Source organism: Carettochelys insculpta, chromosome 7 (assembly GCF_033958435.1).
Source record: "Carettochelys insculpta isolate YL-2023 chromosome 7, ASM3395843v1, whole genome shotgun sequence".
Lineage (NCBI taxonomy): Eukaryota > Metazoa > Chordata > Testudines > Carettochelyidae > Carettochelys > Carettochelys insculpta.
The window spans coordinates 62,421,271-62,438,707 of record NC_134143.1 but is presented as its reverse complement, the minus strand read 5'-3'; the positions used below and the strand labels follow the sequence as shown (position 1 = coordinate 62,438,707).

Here is a 17,437-nt window from a genome sequence, read left to right as displayed (position 1 = left end):
CCAAAGAGGGGAAACATATACATTCACCTGATGCTAGGTGTGCACTGGCTTTCTACTTGGAGGGCACAAAGTATTCTGCAGATTGAATCAGCTCTTCATTGTGATAGCTGACAGGATGAAGGGCCTTTTGATGTCCTTTCTGAGGACTACAATCTGGATCACCCTGCACACTTGTACTTGTTACAAGATAGCACAGGCTGTGCCTCTGCTGACAGCAAAAACTTATTTGACAAGGGCATAAGCATCTTGGACTGCTTTCTTTGCCTGTCCAATATATCTGCAGTGCAGTGATGTGGTCTTCAGTACACATGTACATGATACATTTTGACCTCACCTGGCAAGTTAGAGATGACACTGTATTTGGTTTAGTTGGGTTTTAATCAGCCCGTTTATGAACTTCTTGCTACCTACAGCGGTACTGCTTGGGAGTCGTGTAATGGAATGGACTTGAGCAATCACTCAAAAAATGGTGGTTAATCTTTCATAACTGCTGTTCTTTGAGATGCATTGCTCATGTCCATTCCATAACCCACCGTCCTTTCACTCTCTTGACATTTTGGCAAGAAATTACTAAGAGGGGAGGGAGCCGGTAGTGCACAGGCACACCAATACAGAGGGCACCAGCGTTGGTCCCCTGTGGATACCACTGAGGGAAAACCTTCCTGCAATAGAGCATGACTGGATGGCGCAAAATTTCATCTTTACGTCTTCTGAGAGAGGCCTAAAGTACAATAAAGGACCTCACCTCTGATGTGGTCGCAAGCTATTCTTGGATCTATAAATGACTCCCAGCATTTGCTTACAGACTCCAGTGTCAAATGACATTCCTTGGGGCATTTGTACACCTATGAGCATGTAGTATGTCAAATACTTCCTAGTAATAATGACCTGCTCAGTTTTTGGGGTACAACAGACCCCCCATAATCCCCCAAAAGAGAGAGGTTTCAGAAGAGAAGGTGCCCTCAGCAACCACGCCGTCGTAATTTAAACAGCAGTATTGATGGATTTGACTAAGTGTTCGAATGTTTCTGTTTCTCTGGTTTGACAGTTGTGCTCTTTAGCCCACCTTTCTCCCTTTGGAGTCCATATTGTCCATTTCCACCAGACTTGGAATTGGATCTTCAGGGACCAAAGAGAACTGGAGGTCGTAAATTCAGATTGCACCATCCAGTCATTGACAGTGGATTGTAGTTTCCTTAGGAAGTCTCTGATACAGGGACAATGCCTTGTAGTTGTTAGTAAACGTGCATGCACTTTGACTGTTGCAGATGATGAAAAGGAGTTTTTTATGCTAGCCTGAATACAGTGATCACTTGGAGTCATGGGCAATATATCTCTGCCATATTTTGAAACTCTGTCTGTTCCTTATGTGCTGTCTGAGGAAGATCGCCCATGTGAATTGGTGGGACAAAACTAACACGGACGTTCTGAAAGCTGTGTGGTGTCATGGGCGTGGAAGCAATGCTTATGAACAGACAGTTTCACTGGACTGGTCACATTATGAGGATGGATTATACATGGATATCAAAGATGGTCTTCTGTGGCCAGCCTGCTCATGGAAAGCACCCTATCGATGGTCAGGGTATGCACTATAAAGACACCTTAAAAGCCATTGTGAAGTCATGAGGTATCTCTCCAAATGATCTGGAAACTCTAGTTCAGGACAGATTGTCCTGGTGACAAGACTACTGTACAGACTCTTAATTCCTTTGAGAGTCAGCGTATCCTGGCACTTCAGCAAAAATGTAGGATCCAAAAAGAACATACAGTGCTTGCAGTTGGTGGCTTTTAATGTGACATCTGTAATAGGCTCTGATGATCAAGAGTGGTTTAGTCGCTCACCAGTGGCATAATAGAAGATGAGCTCCATTGATGTTATTAATGGTTTTCAATCCGGTTGGAAAAGTGTAACTAGTGGGGTTCTGCAGGGGTCTGTTTTAGGACTGGTCCTGTTCAATATCTTCATTAACGATTTAGATATTGACATAGAAAGTACACTTATCGAGTTTGCAGATGATACCAAGCTGGGAGGGGTTGCAACTGCTTTGGAGGACAGAGTCATAATTCAAAAGGATCTGGATAAACTGGAGAAATGGGCTGAGGTAAACAGGATGAAGTTTAATAAGGACAAATGCAAAGTGCTCCACTTAGGAAGAAATAATCAGTGTCACACATACAGAATGGGAAAGGACTGCCTAGGAATGCGTACAGCAGAAAGGGATCTGGGGGTTATAGTGGACCACAAGCTAAATATGAGTCAACAGTGTGATGCTGTTGCGAAAAAGGCAAACATGATTCTAGGATGCATTAACAGGTGTGTTGTGAACAAGATACGAGAAGTCATTCTCCCGGTCTACTCTGTGCTGGTTAGGCCTCAGCTGGAGTATTGTGTCCAGTTCTGGGCACCGCAGTTCAGGAAGGATGTGGAGAAATTGGAGAGGGTCCAGAGGAGAGCAACGAGAATGATCAAAGGTCTAGAGAACATGACCTATGAAGAAAGGCTGAAAGAATTGGGTTTGTTTAGTTTGGAAAAGAGAAGATTGAAGGGGGACATGATAGCAGTGTTCAGGTATCTAAAAGGGTGTCATAAGGCAGAGGGAGGGAACTTGTTCTTCCTTGCCTCTGAGGATAGAACAAGAGGCAATGGACTGAAATTGCAGCAGGGGAGGTTCAGGTTCGACATTAGGAAAAAATTCCTAACTGTCAGGGTGATCAAACACTGGAACGAATTGCCAAGGGAGGTGGTAGAATCTCCATCACTGGAGCTATTTAAGAAGAGGGTAGATAGATGGCTTTCAGGGATGGTCTAGAGAATGCTTGGTCCTGCCATGAGGGCAGGGGGCTGGACTCGATGGCCTCTCGAGGTCCCTTCCAGTCCTACTCTTCTATGATTCTGTGATTCTATGATGGATGGCTCAGTCCAAGAAGAAGACTAGTGTTTTGGAAATAGTGTTGGTAGCATAGGGACTGATGTGAGCGTCGACACAGCTTACGGGCAAGAGTGTTGTGGGAGACTGTAACAAAGGCTTTGCTCAAGTCAAGGTGTATCACATCCACTGACTTCCCCATGCCCACAGACCCTGTTAGCTTCTATGACAAAGTAATCAGATTGGTCAAGCAGGACTTGCCCCTGGTGAATCCATGTTGGCTACTTTTGATCACTTTCCCCTCTTCCAAGTGCTCCAAAATGGATTCCTTGAGGATCCCCTTCATTATTTTCCCAGGGACTGAGTTAAGGCTGACTGGTCTATAGTTCTCTGGATTGTCCTTCTTTCTATTTTTAAAGATGGGCACTACGTTTGCCTTTTTCCAGTCATCCGGGATCTCTCCTGATCTCCAAGAGACTTCAAAGGTAATGGCCAAAGGTTCAGCAATGACATCTGCCAATATCCTCAGTACCCTTGGCTGCATTAAATCCAGACACATGGATTTGTGTACATCTAGCTTTTCTAGATAGCTCAGAACTTGTTCCTCCCTCACAGATGGCTGCCCTCCACCTTCTCATGCTGCATTGTCTAGCATATAGTTCTTTTGATACTCTTCAGTGGGATTAGAGGATAGAGGCCTGTATTCTCGGGTGTTTGAGAGTTGCCCAGCAGCAACCTGTTCATAATTCAGCCTATTCATGATGACAACAGCACCTCCTTTGTCTGCCTCTTTAATTATAATATCAGAGTTGTTTCTGAGGCTGTGGCTGGCAATGCAGTCTGCATGGCTGAGATTATGAGGCAAGTGATTCTGCTTGTCTATTATTTCAGCCTGTGCATGTAAAAACATAAGAATGGACATACTGGGTCAGACCAAAGGTCCATCTAGCTCAGTTTCCTGTCTGCCCACTGTGGCCAATACCAGGTGCCCCAGAGGGAGTGAATTGAACAGGTAACAATCTCCCTGGCATCTGGCGAAGCGGGTGTTTGCCCATGGACGCTTATGCTTCAAAATATCTGTTAGTCTATAAGGCGTCACAGGACTTCTTATTTTTGAAGATACAGACTAACTTGGCTACCTCTCTGATATAAATCTCTCTCCTGCCATTCATCTCCAGCTTTTGACAAACAGAGGCTAGGGATGCCATTCCTTGCTAGGATGACCATATTTTCTGATGTTAAATATGGGACACCTGGTAAAATTGCTCAAATTCAAGTGAATTCAATGGCAATCAGTCAGAACTATGTAATACCCTCCCTGTACCAGGGCCAGTTGGTGGGTGGGGGCTGTGAAATTCCATGTGATCTTGACCTCAAGCTCAAAGGGGGCCTCAGATTTAGACATTTGTTAATTTTTTGTCATTTGATAGGCTAGAAAAGCATTTATTAAATGAAAAAAATAGTATTCCAAGTCTCTCACTCTTTTTTGGAACCTTATTTTGTTTTTATGTATCATCATTTTTTTTTAAATTTGCATTATGATAAGGGCCCTCAAAAGCTGGGCCTCTGGACCTGTGAGAGTCCCTGCTCTGAACATGCTTTAAAACATGGGTGTCCAACCTTTTGGCTTGCCTGGGCCACATTGAGTGAAGAGGAATTGTCTTGGGCCTCATATAAAATATATAATATAGTTAATGTATATAAATCACATCATAATTTTAAAAGCTTATGATCTTGTGGGGCCGCATTACTAGCTGTCCAGGGCAGCAGGTTGGACACGCCTGCTTTAAAAGCTTCAGAGCCTAGCAGGGGAGAGAGGCCAGGAGGGTCTGGGCTGAGGCAGGGGGGTCTCAAGTAAAGGTGTAGTATGACTTCTAGATGTGGCCAGGGGTTGTGTGCAGGCAGGAACTAGGGGATGTGTACAGGCAGCTCAGGGTTCAGGGAAGGATAGCTAGAGGCTGGGTGTGTATAGGCAGCTAGCTCAGGATGCAGGCAGGAGTAGCTTAGAATGGAGGCAGCAGATAGCTCAGGGGACAAGCAGAGGGCAGCTTGGGGCTATATGTGGTTGGGGTAGATCAAAATGCAGGGACAGGGTAGCTCATGTGGCAGGGAGGGAGGCGATAGTAGGGGCTCTGGAGAGGCAGGGATAGCTAAAGATTATGTGTGGGCAGGGGTAGCTTCAGCGCAGGGTTGGGTAACTATGGTCTGTATAGCAGGAGGGCTCCCCTGCAGTCCTTGCTCTGTGAGGGCTCTGTCAGCTAAAGAGCCAGGCCCCCTATCCTGCAGCTCTCACTGGTGATGTGAGAAAAGGGGCCAGAGAACTGGACAGAGGCGGGGAGAGAGGAGTCTCTAGGACTGTCCTGCAATTTTACTTAAGTTTTCTTGGGGAGGCACACAGGGGTCTCCAGGGCTTGCGTGTTCAGTCGTGAAGCTCCCAGCTTCATTGGCAGGAGAGAGGGGAAACAGCAGGGATCAGGGCTTCAGCCTAGGGGAGGAGCATGCTGGGGATTGGGGTCCAGCCTAGGGGAGGAATGGTGCATTGGGGAGCTGGTCTTAAGCCTGTGGGGATGGGCACACTGGGGATTGAGGCTTCAGCCCTCAGTTCCTGTCCTCAGCCCCCTGGGGTCACCAACTTGGGCATTCAGCTCTGTAGGTCTCCGCTTCAATGATGGGAAGAGGGGTGCAAGGCATCAGGGCTGCAGGCCCACAGCCTGAAAGGGCTGGCAGACTTCACCCTCTCCACCCTCTCTCCCCAATGAGAAATGCTGCTTTAGGATGCACATGGGAAGGGGTGACAAATCCCCCTCCCCTCCCCCCACTCCTCGGACTGGTTTCGTGTTTCTGCCTCTGAGCCCGGCATGACACCACCACTGCTGGCCACAGCCTGCCTAGCATTCTGCTAGCCACAACCAGGAGACTGCTACAGCTGCACTGACCACCCAGCAGGGGGAGCACTGGAGCTGAAAATACAGCCAATTTGCTTTTTAAAAAAAGTTGCCTTAAATATGGGACTGTCCTGGCCAAAATGGGACAGATGGTCCCCGTATTCCTTACCCATCCTGCCTAATAACCATAAATGTATCTAACCTCCATGAATTTATCTAGTTCTTTTTCAAACCATGTTACAGTCCTGGCCATCAGCAGAAGCACTCTATGTGGAAGTGCAATCTGGAAGGACTACAGTTAACTGCGGAAGGTGAATAACAGTTCCTCCCCCTGTCCCCTGTATGGTAGAGCAACAGCTTCCTAGTTGTCAGAACATCTGTGAAATATATTTTTAATGTAATGCAATTGGAATTGAACACCTGCCAAGGAGAATTATTCTTCTGATATTAGTGGAAGTTGTCTGAATGATTTCACCTGCTTTTCTCTGCCTTTCTGGCTAAATGTGAAGTGTCTTTGGGTATGATTTTACTTAATGAGCATAAGCATTTACCCTGCTTTTGACTGGATTAGTGGTTTGGAAATTAGTGTTGAAACTGGAAATGAAATACCTGATTCTGTTTGACAAGGATGACCAGGATAGGGGCAGTAATTAACCTTGTCCATCTTTTTAAAATTTGATATAGTTTATCATCTTAAGTAACTCTAGTAGGTTTTCTATGCACTTGGAGAAAAATGTTTCTTCTGTGTAGAACTTTTTGGAAAACTGTCAGACGTTTTGATAGAAGACTTTGAGTTCTTTGTTAAGATTCAAATTATAAGAGCAAATTATGTGGAAACCCCAGACTGTCGGAGTGTTTCCTCATTTGGGTTTTAGCTCTGAAAACATCACTAAGTGAAATTGCAAACTGTTCTTTTAGTTTGTAAAATTTAAATATAAGGATTAAATGGCCTTTTCTCGTCCTCTGTTTTTCAGAGAGCTCAAACCCTATTTAGACAGGAGGTTCATTCAAGTAGCTTATCATGCAAAATATGATGTAAGTAAGACAAATAAGAATACTAGAAGTAGAATCAGAGTAGTTCATTGGGTGCAGTCAACAGCACGGTATAGGTTGCTTCAGATAAATATTTGTCTTTTCCCTTGAGAGGCTTAAACAGCATTTTACTGAGCTTGTGACATGACAGCAAGTGAAGAGGGTTGAGCTGGGCAGGTGGGGGAGGATTTTCAACATATCTACTTCTATTTTTACTGAAGTTGTACAAAGTGTATTTATTTGCAACAGGTTGTACCTCCCTCATCTGGCACCACTGGGAACTGATTGGCCCCAAACAAGGGAATTTGCTAGAGAAAGGAAGGCTCCCCTGCCTTCAGCCCCCTAGCCTGTTGCCCCTCCCTTCTACCAGCTCTGCTTCACTCTGCTATTTCCCGCCCCCCCCAACTTCCAGCCCTGGCGCCCCCTTACTGCCAGCCTGGCACCTCAGCTCAGCTGAGCCCTGAGACCATGCCTGGGCTGCTGGCTGTGGATGCCTGCTATCGCCCTGTCCAGGCTGTTGGACATGGTCTGGCCCCACAGATGGAGGCTCCAGCCCTGACTGGGCTGCCCCAGACCTCTGGGCACCAGCTCCAGCCCCAGACAGGCTGCCGGTGGGACCATGGCTCTGTCCCTGGCTGGGCTGCCATAGAGGCTCAGCCATGCTAGCTCTGACTCTAGTCCCAGCCCCTGCCAGGCTGCTGGGTTCCTACAATTAGAGGTAAATGGGAAAAACTCCCCTGTTGATTTCCTTTGCTCCCTGTGACCCTGGGGAGTACTGAGGTTGGTGGGAGAGTGCCGAACAGTTGATTTAGTGCATTCCTGAATCAACCCACAGGAGATCAATGTCCAGAGCGTCCATTTCCTGTTAAGCATAGACGAACCCTCAGTTAAGAACACTTTTCCTGTGCAAAGGCACATGGTAGTAATTCAGCTAACAGAGGCTGTATATTATGCTGGTTGTATGAAGCATTTTCTGGGGATTGAGACCTTGTCCTCATGAAACCTTAATCACGATAGTTCTTCAGGAATTAGGGGTAGAAAGCAATCTGAGGTGTAAATGTGAAGGAGTATTAGTGTGTGGGTTTTTTTTTTTTTTTGGTTAATATGATGTGGAAAGTAGATTTGAACAAGACTGATTTTTTACAAAAAATTACGTTAGCTACTAATGGATTTCTTTTTTTGTGAATTGCAGCAGCTGAACTGTTGAGACATATTGTCATTTACATAAAGTGTAAGCAGTGTTTGCAAATTCGGATGGATTGGTCTCAGTTTAATAGTCTCTCTTAATTGGCTTCTGAAGCCTGATTCTCCATTTGTATCTAGCACACTTCATGAGAAGTTATTGTGTCTGCTGACCTATAAATATGTTTGGTACTTTCTGCATTTTGGTCCTGTGACAAAAATACCGACTTCTTTATGACCTATGTTCAAGCACAATAATCAAGCCAACAGTTCTGATTTTTTATAGGAAAAAAAGAGTTAAAGCATGCAGTAAGGTGATTAAATTCAGTATAGCAATCTGAATATTAAACTAGTCTTGATGACTTGTGAGTTTGTGTTTCGTTACTCTTACATAAAGAGGTTTAGATTAGTAGACTTTTGGTGATAGTTTTATCACAGCTCAGTTCAGCAAAATGTTCTTCAAATCTCAGTATGTATAGTAAAATTTAGTTGTGACAGGTAGTCTGAAATGAACAATGGAAAGAGAATGTTAGACAGGTTATAGATGTGGAAGTGTATTTTTCTAGGAAAAAGGTTTTAAAAGTTTCTACTTTTCAAAACAAGGTAACAGATGGGTAGGTATGAAAGAGGTCTTGATTATTGGAGGAAGGTGCCAAGGAACAATATGGCAAGGTGTGCTTAATCTAAGAGAAAAATGATTATCCTGAAAATAGCTATATATTTTCAAAAATGTGTTTGAAACTGATATGGAATATATTTAAATTTCCATAGCCATTTTTCATCATCCAGTTGTTGCCAGATTTTATTTTAGTTTATTGCAAAACAAAGCAAGAAATCCTCTAGCACCTTAAAGACTAGCAAATTTATTTATTAGGTAATGAGCTTTTGTAGGAAAGATCCACTGCTTCAGATTCTCATTACCTAATAAATAAAATTGCTAGTCTTTAAGGTGCTACAGGACTGCTTGCTTTGTTTTGTGAAGATACAGTCTAACATGGCTACCCTTCTGAAACTTGGAGTTTTTTGTGTTACTACCTTGTCATAATACTGTACTGTGTAAACCACATTAACTTGAACATGCAAGTATAATAAATATTGTTGAAATAGGTGTTGCTTATTTTTATCAAAAAGACACTGTTAGTCTGGAATACTAATTCTGTTTTGATAGAATACTGTCTAGGCATCAATTCATCAAAGCACAAAAGTATGTACTTAAACTTAAGCATGTTCTGAAGTCCTATTACTTTCAGTAGGATAATTTATTTTTGAAGTTAAATTATGTGCTTAAATATTCTGAGTAGGAATGTACTTACTTGCAATCTTGAGTGTAAGTACATACTCAAGTGCATAACTGAATTGATGGGTTAAGTAAAGTACACAGAATTTTTTTCTTTTATTGCCCTGCAGATATTTATAAGATCTTATTAAAAAATTAAAAGTAGAGCAACAGCACTAAATGTATTCAATCATAGAATCACAGAATCATAGGGCTGGAAGGAACCTCAGGAGGTCATCTAGTCCAGTCTCCTGCTTCAAGCAGGATCAACCCCACCTAAGTCATCCCAGCCAGGACCTTGTCAAGCTGTTGTTCTGCTTCCATTTTGTGCACATGCTTGCATGTCATCGCTTCAGCTGGTATCTCTGTTAATATTGAAGAGCCAGGAAAAGAGCATGCCACTGACCTTCTCTTGAGAGGTGAAATGAACGATGTCATTATGTTAGTATGTGGGACAGAAAATGCAATTGGCCATCAATAAAGCAGCGGAAATTGTGTTGCACAGAACAAATGATCAAATGTACAGAATAAACAAATTGGGGGAAATTTTTTGTTCCCAATTTCTTTCCATTTTGGTGGTTTTACATGTTACTTATAAATATAGCAGATAACTATATTAGATTAAATATAGACAGAAATATGATATACAGGTTGATGGGGTTCTTTAAATATAAAATGTAGTTTTATCTGGTTGTTATAAAGCATATTTACCCAAAAGACAATCTTGTAGAACATGGAAAGTTTTCATAGATGAAGTAGATGATAACAGCGTGTTTCAAATTTTGAGGAAAGTAAAGTAAATTTATAATTACCAGGCAATGGTACTGCCATTTGCCCTTGATAGTTCTGTTTTTCTGAATGTATAGGAATTAAGTTTATATAAATGCTTATTGTGGGCTGTGATCCAGTTGTGATCAGCAAAAGGGTATTTACTGTTTGTTGGTGTAATCACTTATGTCTGAACAGTTGGATTGGAGTTAATCTTAGCTGCAGCTGCTGCTTACAAGTTATAGCAACACAAACGAACAAAACATTACATGATGCCAAATGTATTACTCTGTGCATGTCCATGTATTGTAAACGGATGCAGGACAATGAAAATTACTTCTATTTTATGGAAGTTATTTATTTCATTTGGGAAAGCATGTGCCTAGCCTTCAGAGTATGACATTATAAAAATTAAATGTCTGCCTAAATATAATTAATTGTATTATAGTTTTAAAATGTTTTACATTTACACAGAGGTGTTTTAACAAGAGCCAATGCCATTTAAAATATTGAAAAATATGAATAACTTATCCAATATTTCTGCATTGTTTCAAAGATGTGAACTGTTGATCGCTGATTTCACAGCTAATTTCATTTGGAGTACTCATGCTAAGTACACACTTCTCCCAGAATTAGGTCCTTGCAGAATTAGAGTATTTTATGTCTTGTATGTCTCTTCCAGGGTCAAACTCATGGCTTGTGCCAGAAACAAAAGGAGCAATTGTGCAAGGTGGATACGGCCATACTAGTGTCTTTGATGAAATGACAAAATCAATTTATGTTCATGGTGGATACAAAGCATTACCTGGAAATAAGTATGGATTGGTGGATGACCTTTATAGATATGAAGTTAATACGAGGACATGGTAAGTAGAATTAAGAGAATGGTAAATTAAGATAAAAATAATGTAAAATTGTTGGTGAGTTAAACATATGCTATAGAAAAACATTTACAATAGCTTCTTTAGTAACAGAGAGGTAGCTGTGTTAGTCTGTGTTCTAACAAAACAAAACAGCAATTATGTAACACTTTTAAGACTAACAAAATGATTTATTAGTTGATGAGCTTTCATGGGACAGTCCCACTTCTTCAGATCTTTAGAATTTCCAGTCCAGACCCAGATACATAGTACAGAGGTCCAAAATATTGCAAAAAAAAAAAAAAAACCCTGACAAATCAAACACATTCATTTGATTTGTCAGTTTTTATTGTGATTTTTTTTTGGACCTCTGTACTGCATATGTGTGCCTGAACAACAAATTCTGTGGATCTGAAGAAGTGGGTCTGTCTCATGAAAGCTCATCACCTGATCAATCATTTTGTTAGTCTTTAAATATCTTCCTGCCATTCCTGATTCAGGCCTTTGTGTGCTCTAGTAACACAAATAATAACGGGATGGTGACATCTGTGGGCTCAGTCTCACTCAGTATCTTTTCCTCTAATAGAGTGAAAGAGAAAGTGTTGGGAGGCTGGTGGCAGTATGGGTTTTCTTCAGCCCCTTTTTCCATCCACATTGTCTTGTTTGTCCATTTCCCCACACCCGTCTTTCCCCCAAAGAACAACTGATTACATCTCAGCCTGTTGGCCCAGGCACAGTTGATTGTATCTGGAACTCCATCTAAAGCGCAATTGATCACATCTTGAGCCATCACCACATCTTTCTTCTCAGTGTAGCTTGAAGGGAAGGGAAGGGAAGGCTGTTGCGAAATGCTGCTATGGCTTGGGGTTCACTGGCTAAAACCCCTCCCTAACCACTCTTGCTGCCTGAATTATTCTCCAGTCCTGCTTGTACCTGTGGTGAGGGGTAGATGGAGGTTAGATGAGTCCTGGAAATGCAACTATGTAGAACATTCAGCCAGCAGTCTTGAAGGTGTAAGATTGCCTCCATCACCTCTCATTGGCAGGAGGCTGATGTTCCTGTTTAAAAGAAATTTCTGTGGTGCTGCAGAAAAAGATATGGACTATTAGCCTGGACTGATATGATTTTTAAAAACATTCATATAATTGATAGTGTACTTACACAATATTAAAAATTAATTATATGCCCCACATGTCTACTGTAATTTATTAATGCTGTTTGTGTTTTATGCACAAACTGACCTTTGAGTTTTTCGCCTCAGAGTAGTTTGAAAGTCAAGCTCTGTATTTGAACATTTTATTCCTTCAATTTAGTATTTTGCCATAGGCATTGCTGACTTCATTTAAAGGGCAGAAGGTTTGCTCTGGGGTCATCATGTTGAAAATGTTAAGAAATGTGTGTTTGATTTGACTGCAGAATGTGTATTTTAAATGCCACTCACTCATGGCAATTTGGCAATATCAACAGAAGAATTTTTCTCCTTTTTGTCTATTTTTAAGCAAGCAAATTCTAATACAATCTTACTGTAATCATTCATAGCTAAAGGCTTTTTCCACTGGCTTAGAAAAGGAAAACAGTATCATCGTCTCTCTTTGAGGACGCATTCAGTAATACAATGAAATCATTAGTGACTTTTTAAAATACAGATGAGCTTTTCAAAAAGACTGCCAAGGCACTACAACTATTTTTTGTTAAATTACAATAATTGTGGCATTTATAATGCCAAAGAATTATCTTAACTAGTTAATATAATATAACAATGTCTTTAGCTTCCACTTCTATAAAATTATCTCCATAGTTGGTCCTTATCTCACATGCACTGTTTAAAATACAGAGGGATATATATAAAATGTGGAATTCTGCCTGTTGAAAAATGTGCTGTGGCTCACTCCAATGTATGTGTATCAGATTATTGAAAGTTTCATAGGCATTACTGATGGCAGTTAAGATAAGGATGCCATGTAAAGGACCAATCTTAGTCAATGATACATTGTGAGCATCATGGTTTATCTTGGGGAATAAGTTACTATTTATTGTTTTTCAGGTTTATGAGCATTGCTTGCATTTGGTGTGTTTGTGTCTAGAAGGCAAGAACAAGTTCTATTTTTTTGAATGCTTTATGTGTCCGTTACACCAGGCGTCTGCAGGCCTCACCAGGATTGATGCTGGACAGCTTTTCCAGGTGGTGTCTAGAAAATGGTCCTGCCAGTTGCAATGCAACCCATGTTGTGAAGCAAGGTTATTGAGGGCAGTTTCCCAGCATTACCTCATTTCACCTTCTATGTTTGGTGGTTGGAGCATTTGTACTTCTTGTGAGCTACTTAACTATCTCTTAGTTTTTTTTTTTTGCCCCTTGACATTCAGTTCTTTATTATTTTCATTATAATTTTAGTTTTCTTTGCAGTCTTGCTTTCAGTTTCACTTAACAGGCCTCTGGGTCTTGCTCAGTATCAAGAGGATCAATGCCAAGAACTGTGGGATTAAAACTGTGTGTGGGGTTCAGAAAGTCTGTACTACTTAATTACTACCACTTGTGGTCTTAATGTGACCCTCACCTAGGCAGTTAAGTCCATTTGGTGTGGGTTCAAGGCTAGGACAGAGAAACAGAAGAGTGCCTCCAATACATTCTCAGGGAGGCAGACCTGAGATCAGCATCTGAACCCCCACTTCATCACTGAAGTTCCTTAGAGATTCATCTAGCCTTACTAGCACATTAAGAACGCTTGTCCAAAGTTCGTGCAGCTGCAGCAGCCAAGGTCATAGTCTCTGGAGCAGTCTATTAGTGTACCCCCACTTCAGGCTTTGTGCCAATTCCTGGCTTATCTTCTGGGGCAGAAGTAGGCACCCCAAATAAAATATCAGTGTCCAATAAACTTGTTACGCTTCATCTATTCTGTGGGTCAGTGGCTCCCAGCCCAAGAAAGGTTCTCTACCGCTGCTGAGAAGTAAGTGAACCTAACACTTCCTTTGTGAGGGTCCCATGAGAGGAAATGAACCTGCAGCAGAATGATTTTGGGAGCGATTTCCGAGCTGGAAGTCTACTAAGGTCAGACTGTAAGGAATAACCAGGTTGGCCCAAGCTAGGGTAGTGCTTGTGAGCTGCTGGCTGGCTACGGGGATCAGAGCTCTGGACAAGTGTTGCAAAGCCACATGACAGCTAGGATTACAGGGCAGACAGTAACCAAAACCCTTGCTGCCTGGGTGAACCCTCAAAAGTCACTCATGGTAAAATATTTTTTACTTACTGCTCCATGATCATATCACTGAGGGGATTAAATAGTTTCTACCTATTAAAGACCCAACACCTTTTTTTATTTGAATTTGTTGTTGTTTGTGTTTATGGGTCCTGTCTTTGTGCCACTGGCATGATGCTCTCATTTTTAAACATCAGTGAAGGTTGCCTTTATAGTGGCCATCACCTTCTTCAGGGCAGGGGATTGGGGGAAGACGTAGATAAGCTGAATGCGTTGGTCATTGATCTGTTGTATGTGGTTTTATAGAGGGACAAGATGCAGTTGAGACCACATACCAGTTTCCTTTCCCATGCTTTCACCAATGTAATAAGCATATTAAAGCCCTTAAAGAAGAAACAATGGTTAATTTTCTATAACTGTTCTTTGAGAGAATGGGGCATAATGGCTGTGCCTTTATACACTGACTTTACTGCATTAGGGCTTAGATATGGGTAAGGTTGCCCTTGCATGTGCTGGTTGAAGAAACTGTCTGGCACTGTTGCACTAGGTGCACACATATCTTCAGTGTGATGGACTCATGCAACATTTCTCAAAGAACAGCAGTGGCAAAGGTTAAGTAAATATTTTTCAGCAATTAACAGAAATGTCAGCTCTCTCTCTTGCTCTCTTTATATATATATATAGAGTTAGTATATCTTTTTTGATATTTTTGTGATTTTCTTTTTAATTTTGTATCTGTTTGTCACAGTTATGTGAGCTCTCAATCAAAATTACCATACAGTGACAGCTAAGATATAGTATAATGGTCTTACACATAAAGTGCAAAGTAACTGGATTTCAGAATACTGCAATGTAGTAATTGGGCAAAACTTGACTTTTTACTGGGAACTTCAGAAGTGTCATTGTTTTTAGCTTTATAGCACCATCATTATGCCAGGAAGGTAACACACAGGTATGAATAAAACAATTTATGCTCTAGGCCATTTACCGTGTAAACAGATAACATGCAAATGGAACACTGAGAAGCATTGAGATTGATGTGAAAGTTAAGCATGGGTCTTGTTAGTTTTGCAACACCTGCCTAATATATGTAGGTTTTAAATATGGGAACACACACACACACACACACACACACACACACACACACACACACACACACACACACACACACACACACTCAATCAACAATTAATACTATTATGTGACCATGAAAAAAGAAGCTATTGGACTAGATTCATACATATATCAAACTTTGTCACTGCTCTAATAGCCTTAAACCCATCTTTAGTCTCCCAGTAGAGGGGAATTTTCTGGTGGAATAGCTCCTTTTGTAGTACCTTGTGTACCGTCTTCACTCTGGCTTCTGGTGTAAAGTGTAGTTGATACCTCTGTCTGGCTAATCTCCAGATACTAGAAAGTCCATGTAGGCTGTTTGTAGCTGATATAATATAGCTGAGTCTTCAGAATATACAGGATAGAAAATGAAAAATATGGTGTAAACATAAATTGAGTATCTACTGTAAATGTTCATCTTCTGCATTCCATCATGGCTCCATTCCACTGTTGATTTCAGTCACAATATCCTGTTCATCATCTTCTCTCTGACATCTTTGATCTTCTTCCATGCTACCTTCTGCTTATTGAGCCTTCTCTAAACCCGTTCTCCTAGCTACTGCTCACCTCATTCAGATACCTCCCAAAAATTAATTTTTGCTGTCTTGCCTATGAAGAGTGATGGGAGAAGAGGGGAAAATAAAAGGATTGTTGATTATCAAGATGTATACGTGCCTCTTTGAGCTGAGTAAGCATGTGATCTTATTATTTTTAGTCTTGTTCTTCAATACTTCAAAACATGATTTTTTGCACGCTTACAACTATATTTGTAAATCTTCTAAAAATGGGATTGCACATTGTTATGGGCTGGACCATATATATATAATGGTAGTTATCAGACATCTGGCACATTTTTGGCACTCAAATAATTTTAAAAGCAAGAAAAATGTACTGGAAAAATGTTTGCCATAAAACATTAAGAAGTTAGGCCAAAAATTATAAAAAATTTTGCCACATAAATAACAAAAAAAGGCAACCCACACTGAATTAAAATATGGAAGATAAAAGTGGAAGTAGTGTGAAAGGTATGGCTATGCTCATGGATGTGCTGACTTATTCTCTATTATTAGCATTAAAGAAAAAAATTGGTACTTTAGTTAGTCATTAGTCTCTTTTTATAATATTTTTACAAAGTTTTTGAAGGGCAAGATTCTGTATTCAGGTTCAACACCCACCTCACATCTTCTTTACTCGTAATAATTTTTTTTATAGTATCTCTAATTTTTAGTTGACTGACATCATATGAAAGTGTTGAGACATACTGTCACTTAAGGGAACCACAATGATGTAAAAATATCAGTGCACTTCTAGGGCAACTATGTTATGCAGTTAGAAAAATGTTAATATGAAGTTTAATGGCAAGATGGTTTAATTATGTGATTATGCAGAGTATAGTAATGTAATTCATTGTAAAGGTTTGATCCAGCAGCCTATTTAACTACTTACATGGATGAGGGTTTGTAGGTTTGGGTCTTGTGACTGGAAGCAATATAGAGGAAGTTCTTATCTGGTGGCAGTCTTATCTAGTCTGAAGAAAGGCCTTGGTGCTGCTTCTGTTCTGCGTTGAGGGTATAGAAGATGGAGGTGGCACACATACCTTTCTATTCCTTCTTACTGTTTGTACTCAATGGTCAGAGAAGGCTATCTGTTATTCCTCTGTGAATTTCCAGTTAATATTTTTTGCTAGTTTGTGTTCCTCAAATGGCTTCTTGCTGTCTACATGTCTGTCCTTTTATTTTGCCTTCTTTAAAAAAAGAAAGGGCGTGGGGAGGATAGAAAATAAGACAGAGAATATCTTATTACCCATATATAAATCATGGTATGCCCACGTCTTGAATACTGTATACAGAGGTGGTTGCCTCATCTCAGAAAAGGTATCTTGGCATTGGGAAAAAAATCAGAAAAGGGCAACAAAATGATTAGGGGTCCGGAACAGCTGCCATTCAAGGAGAGATTATAAAGACTGGGACTTTTCATATTAGAAAATAAAGGGGATGATTAGAGGTCTATAAATTCATGACTGGTATGGAGGAAGTTAACTAAGGAAAAATAGTTACTTGTTTCCATTAAACAAGTGAAATTAATAGATAGCAAGTTAAAAACAATCTAAAGGAAGTATTTCTTCACGTCAGTGCACAGTGAACCTGGAACTCCTTGCCAGAGGATGCTGTGAAGATCAGGATTTTAACAAGGTTCAAAAAAGAACTTATAGATGGAGGATCAATCTGTCAATGGTTATCACTGAGGATGGCCAGGAATG

General features: G+C 40.8%; 1 protein-coding gene across 4 annotated transcripts in view; it reads left to right on the top strand.

Moving 5' to 3' along the window:
* Window positions 1–17,437, top strand: part of ATRNL1 (attractin like 1) — a 1,060,182-nt gene that overhangs the window by 145,396 nt on the left and 897,349 nt on the right. For all 4 annotated transcript variants that reach the window (XM_074999076.1, XM_074999077.1, XM_074999078.1 and 1 more), the window contains exon 10: window positions 10,693–10,876. In XM_074999076.1, coding sequence (XP_074855177.1) covers window positions 10,693–10,876 — 184 coding nt within the window. The remainder of the gene's footprint in view (window positions 1–10,692; window positions 10,877–17,437) is intronic.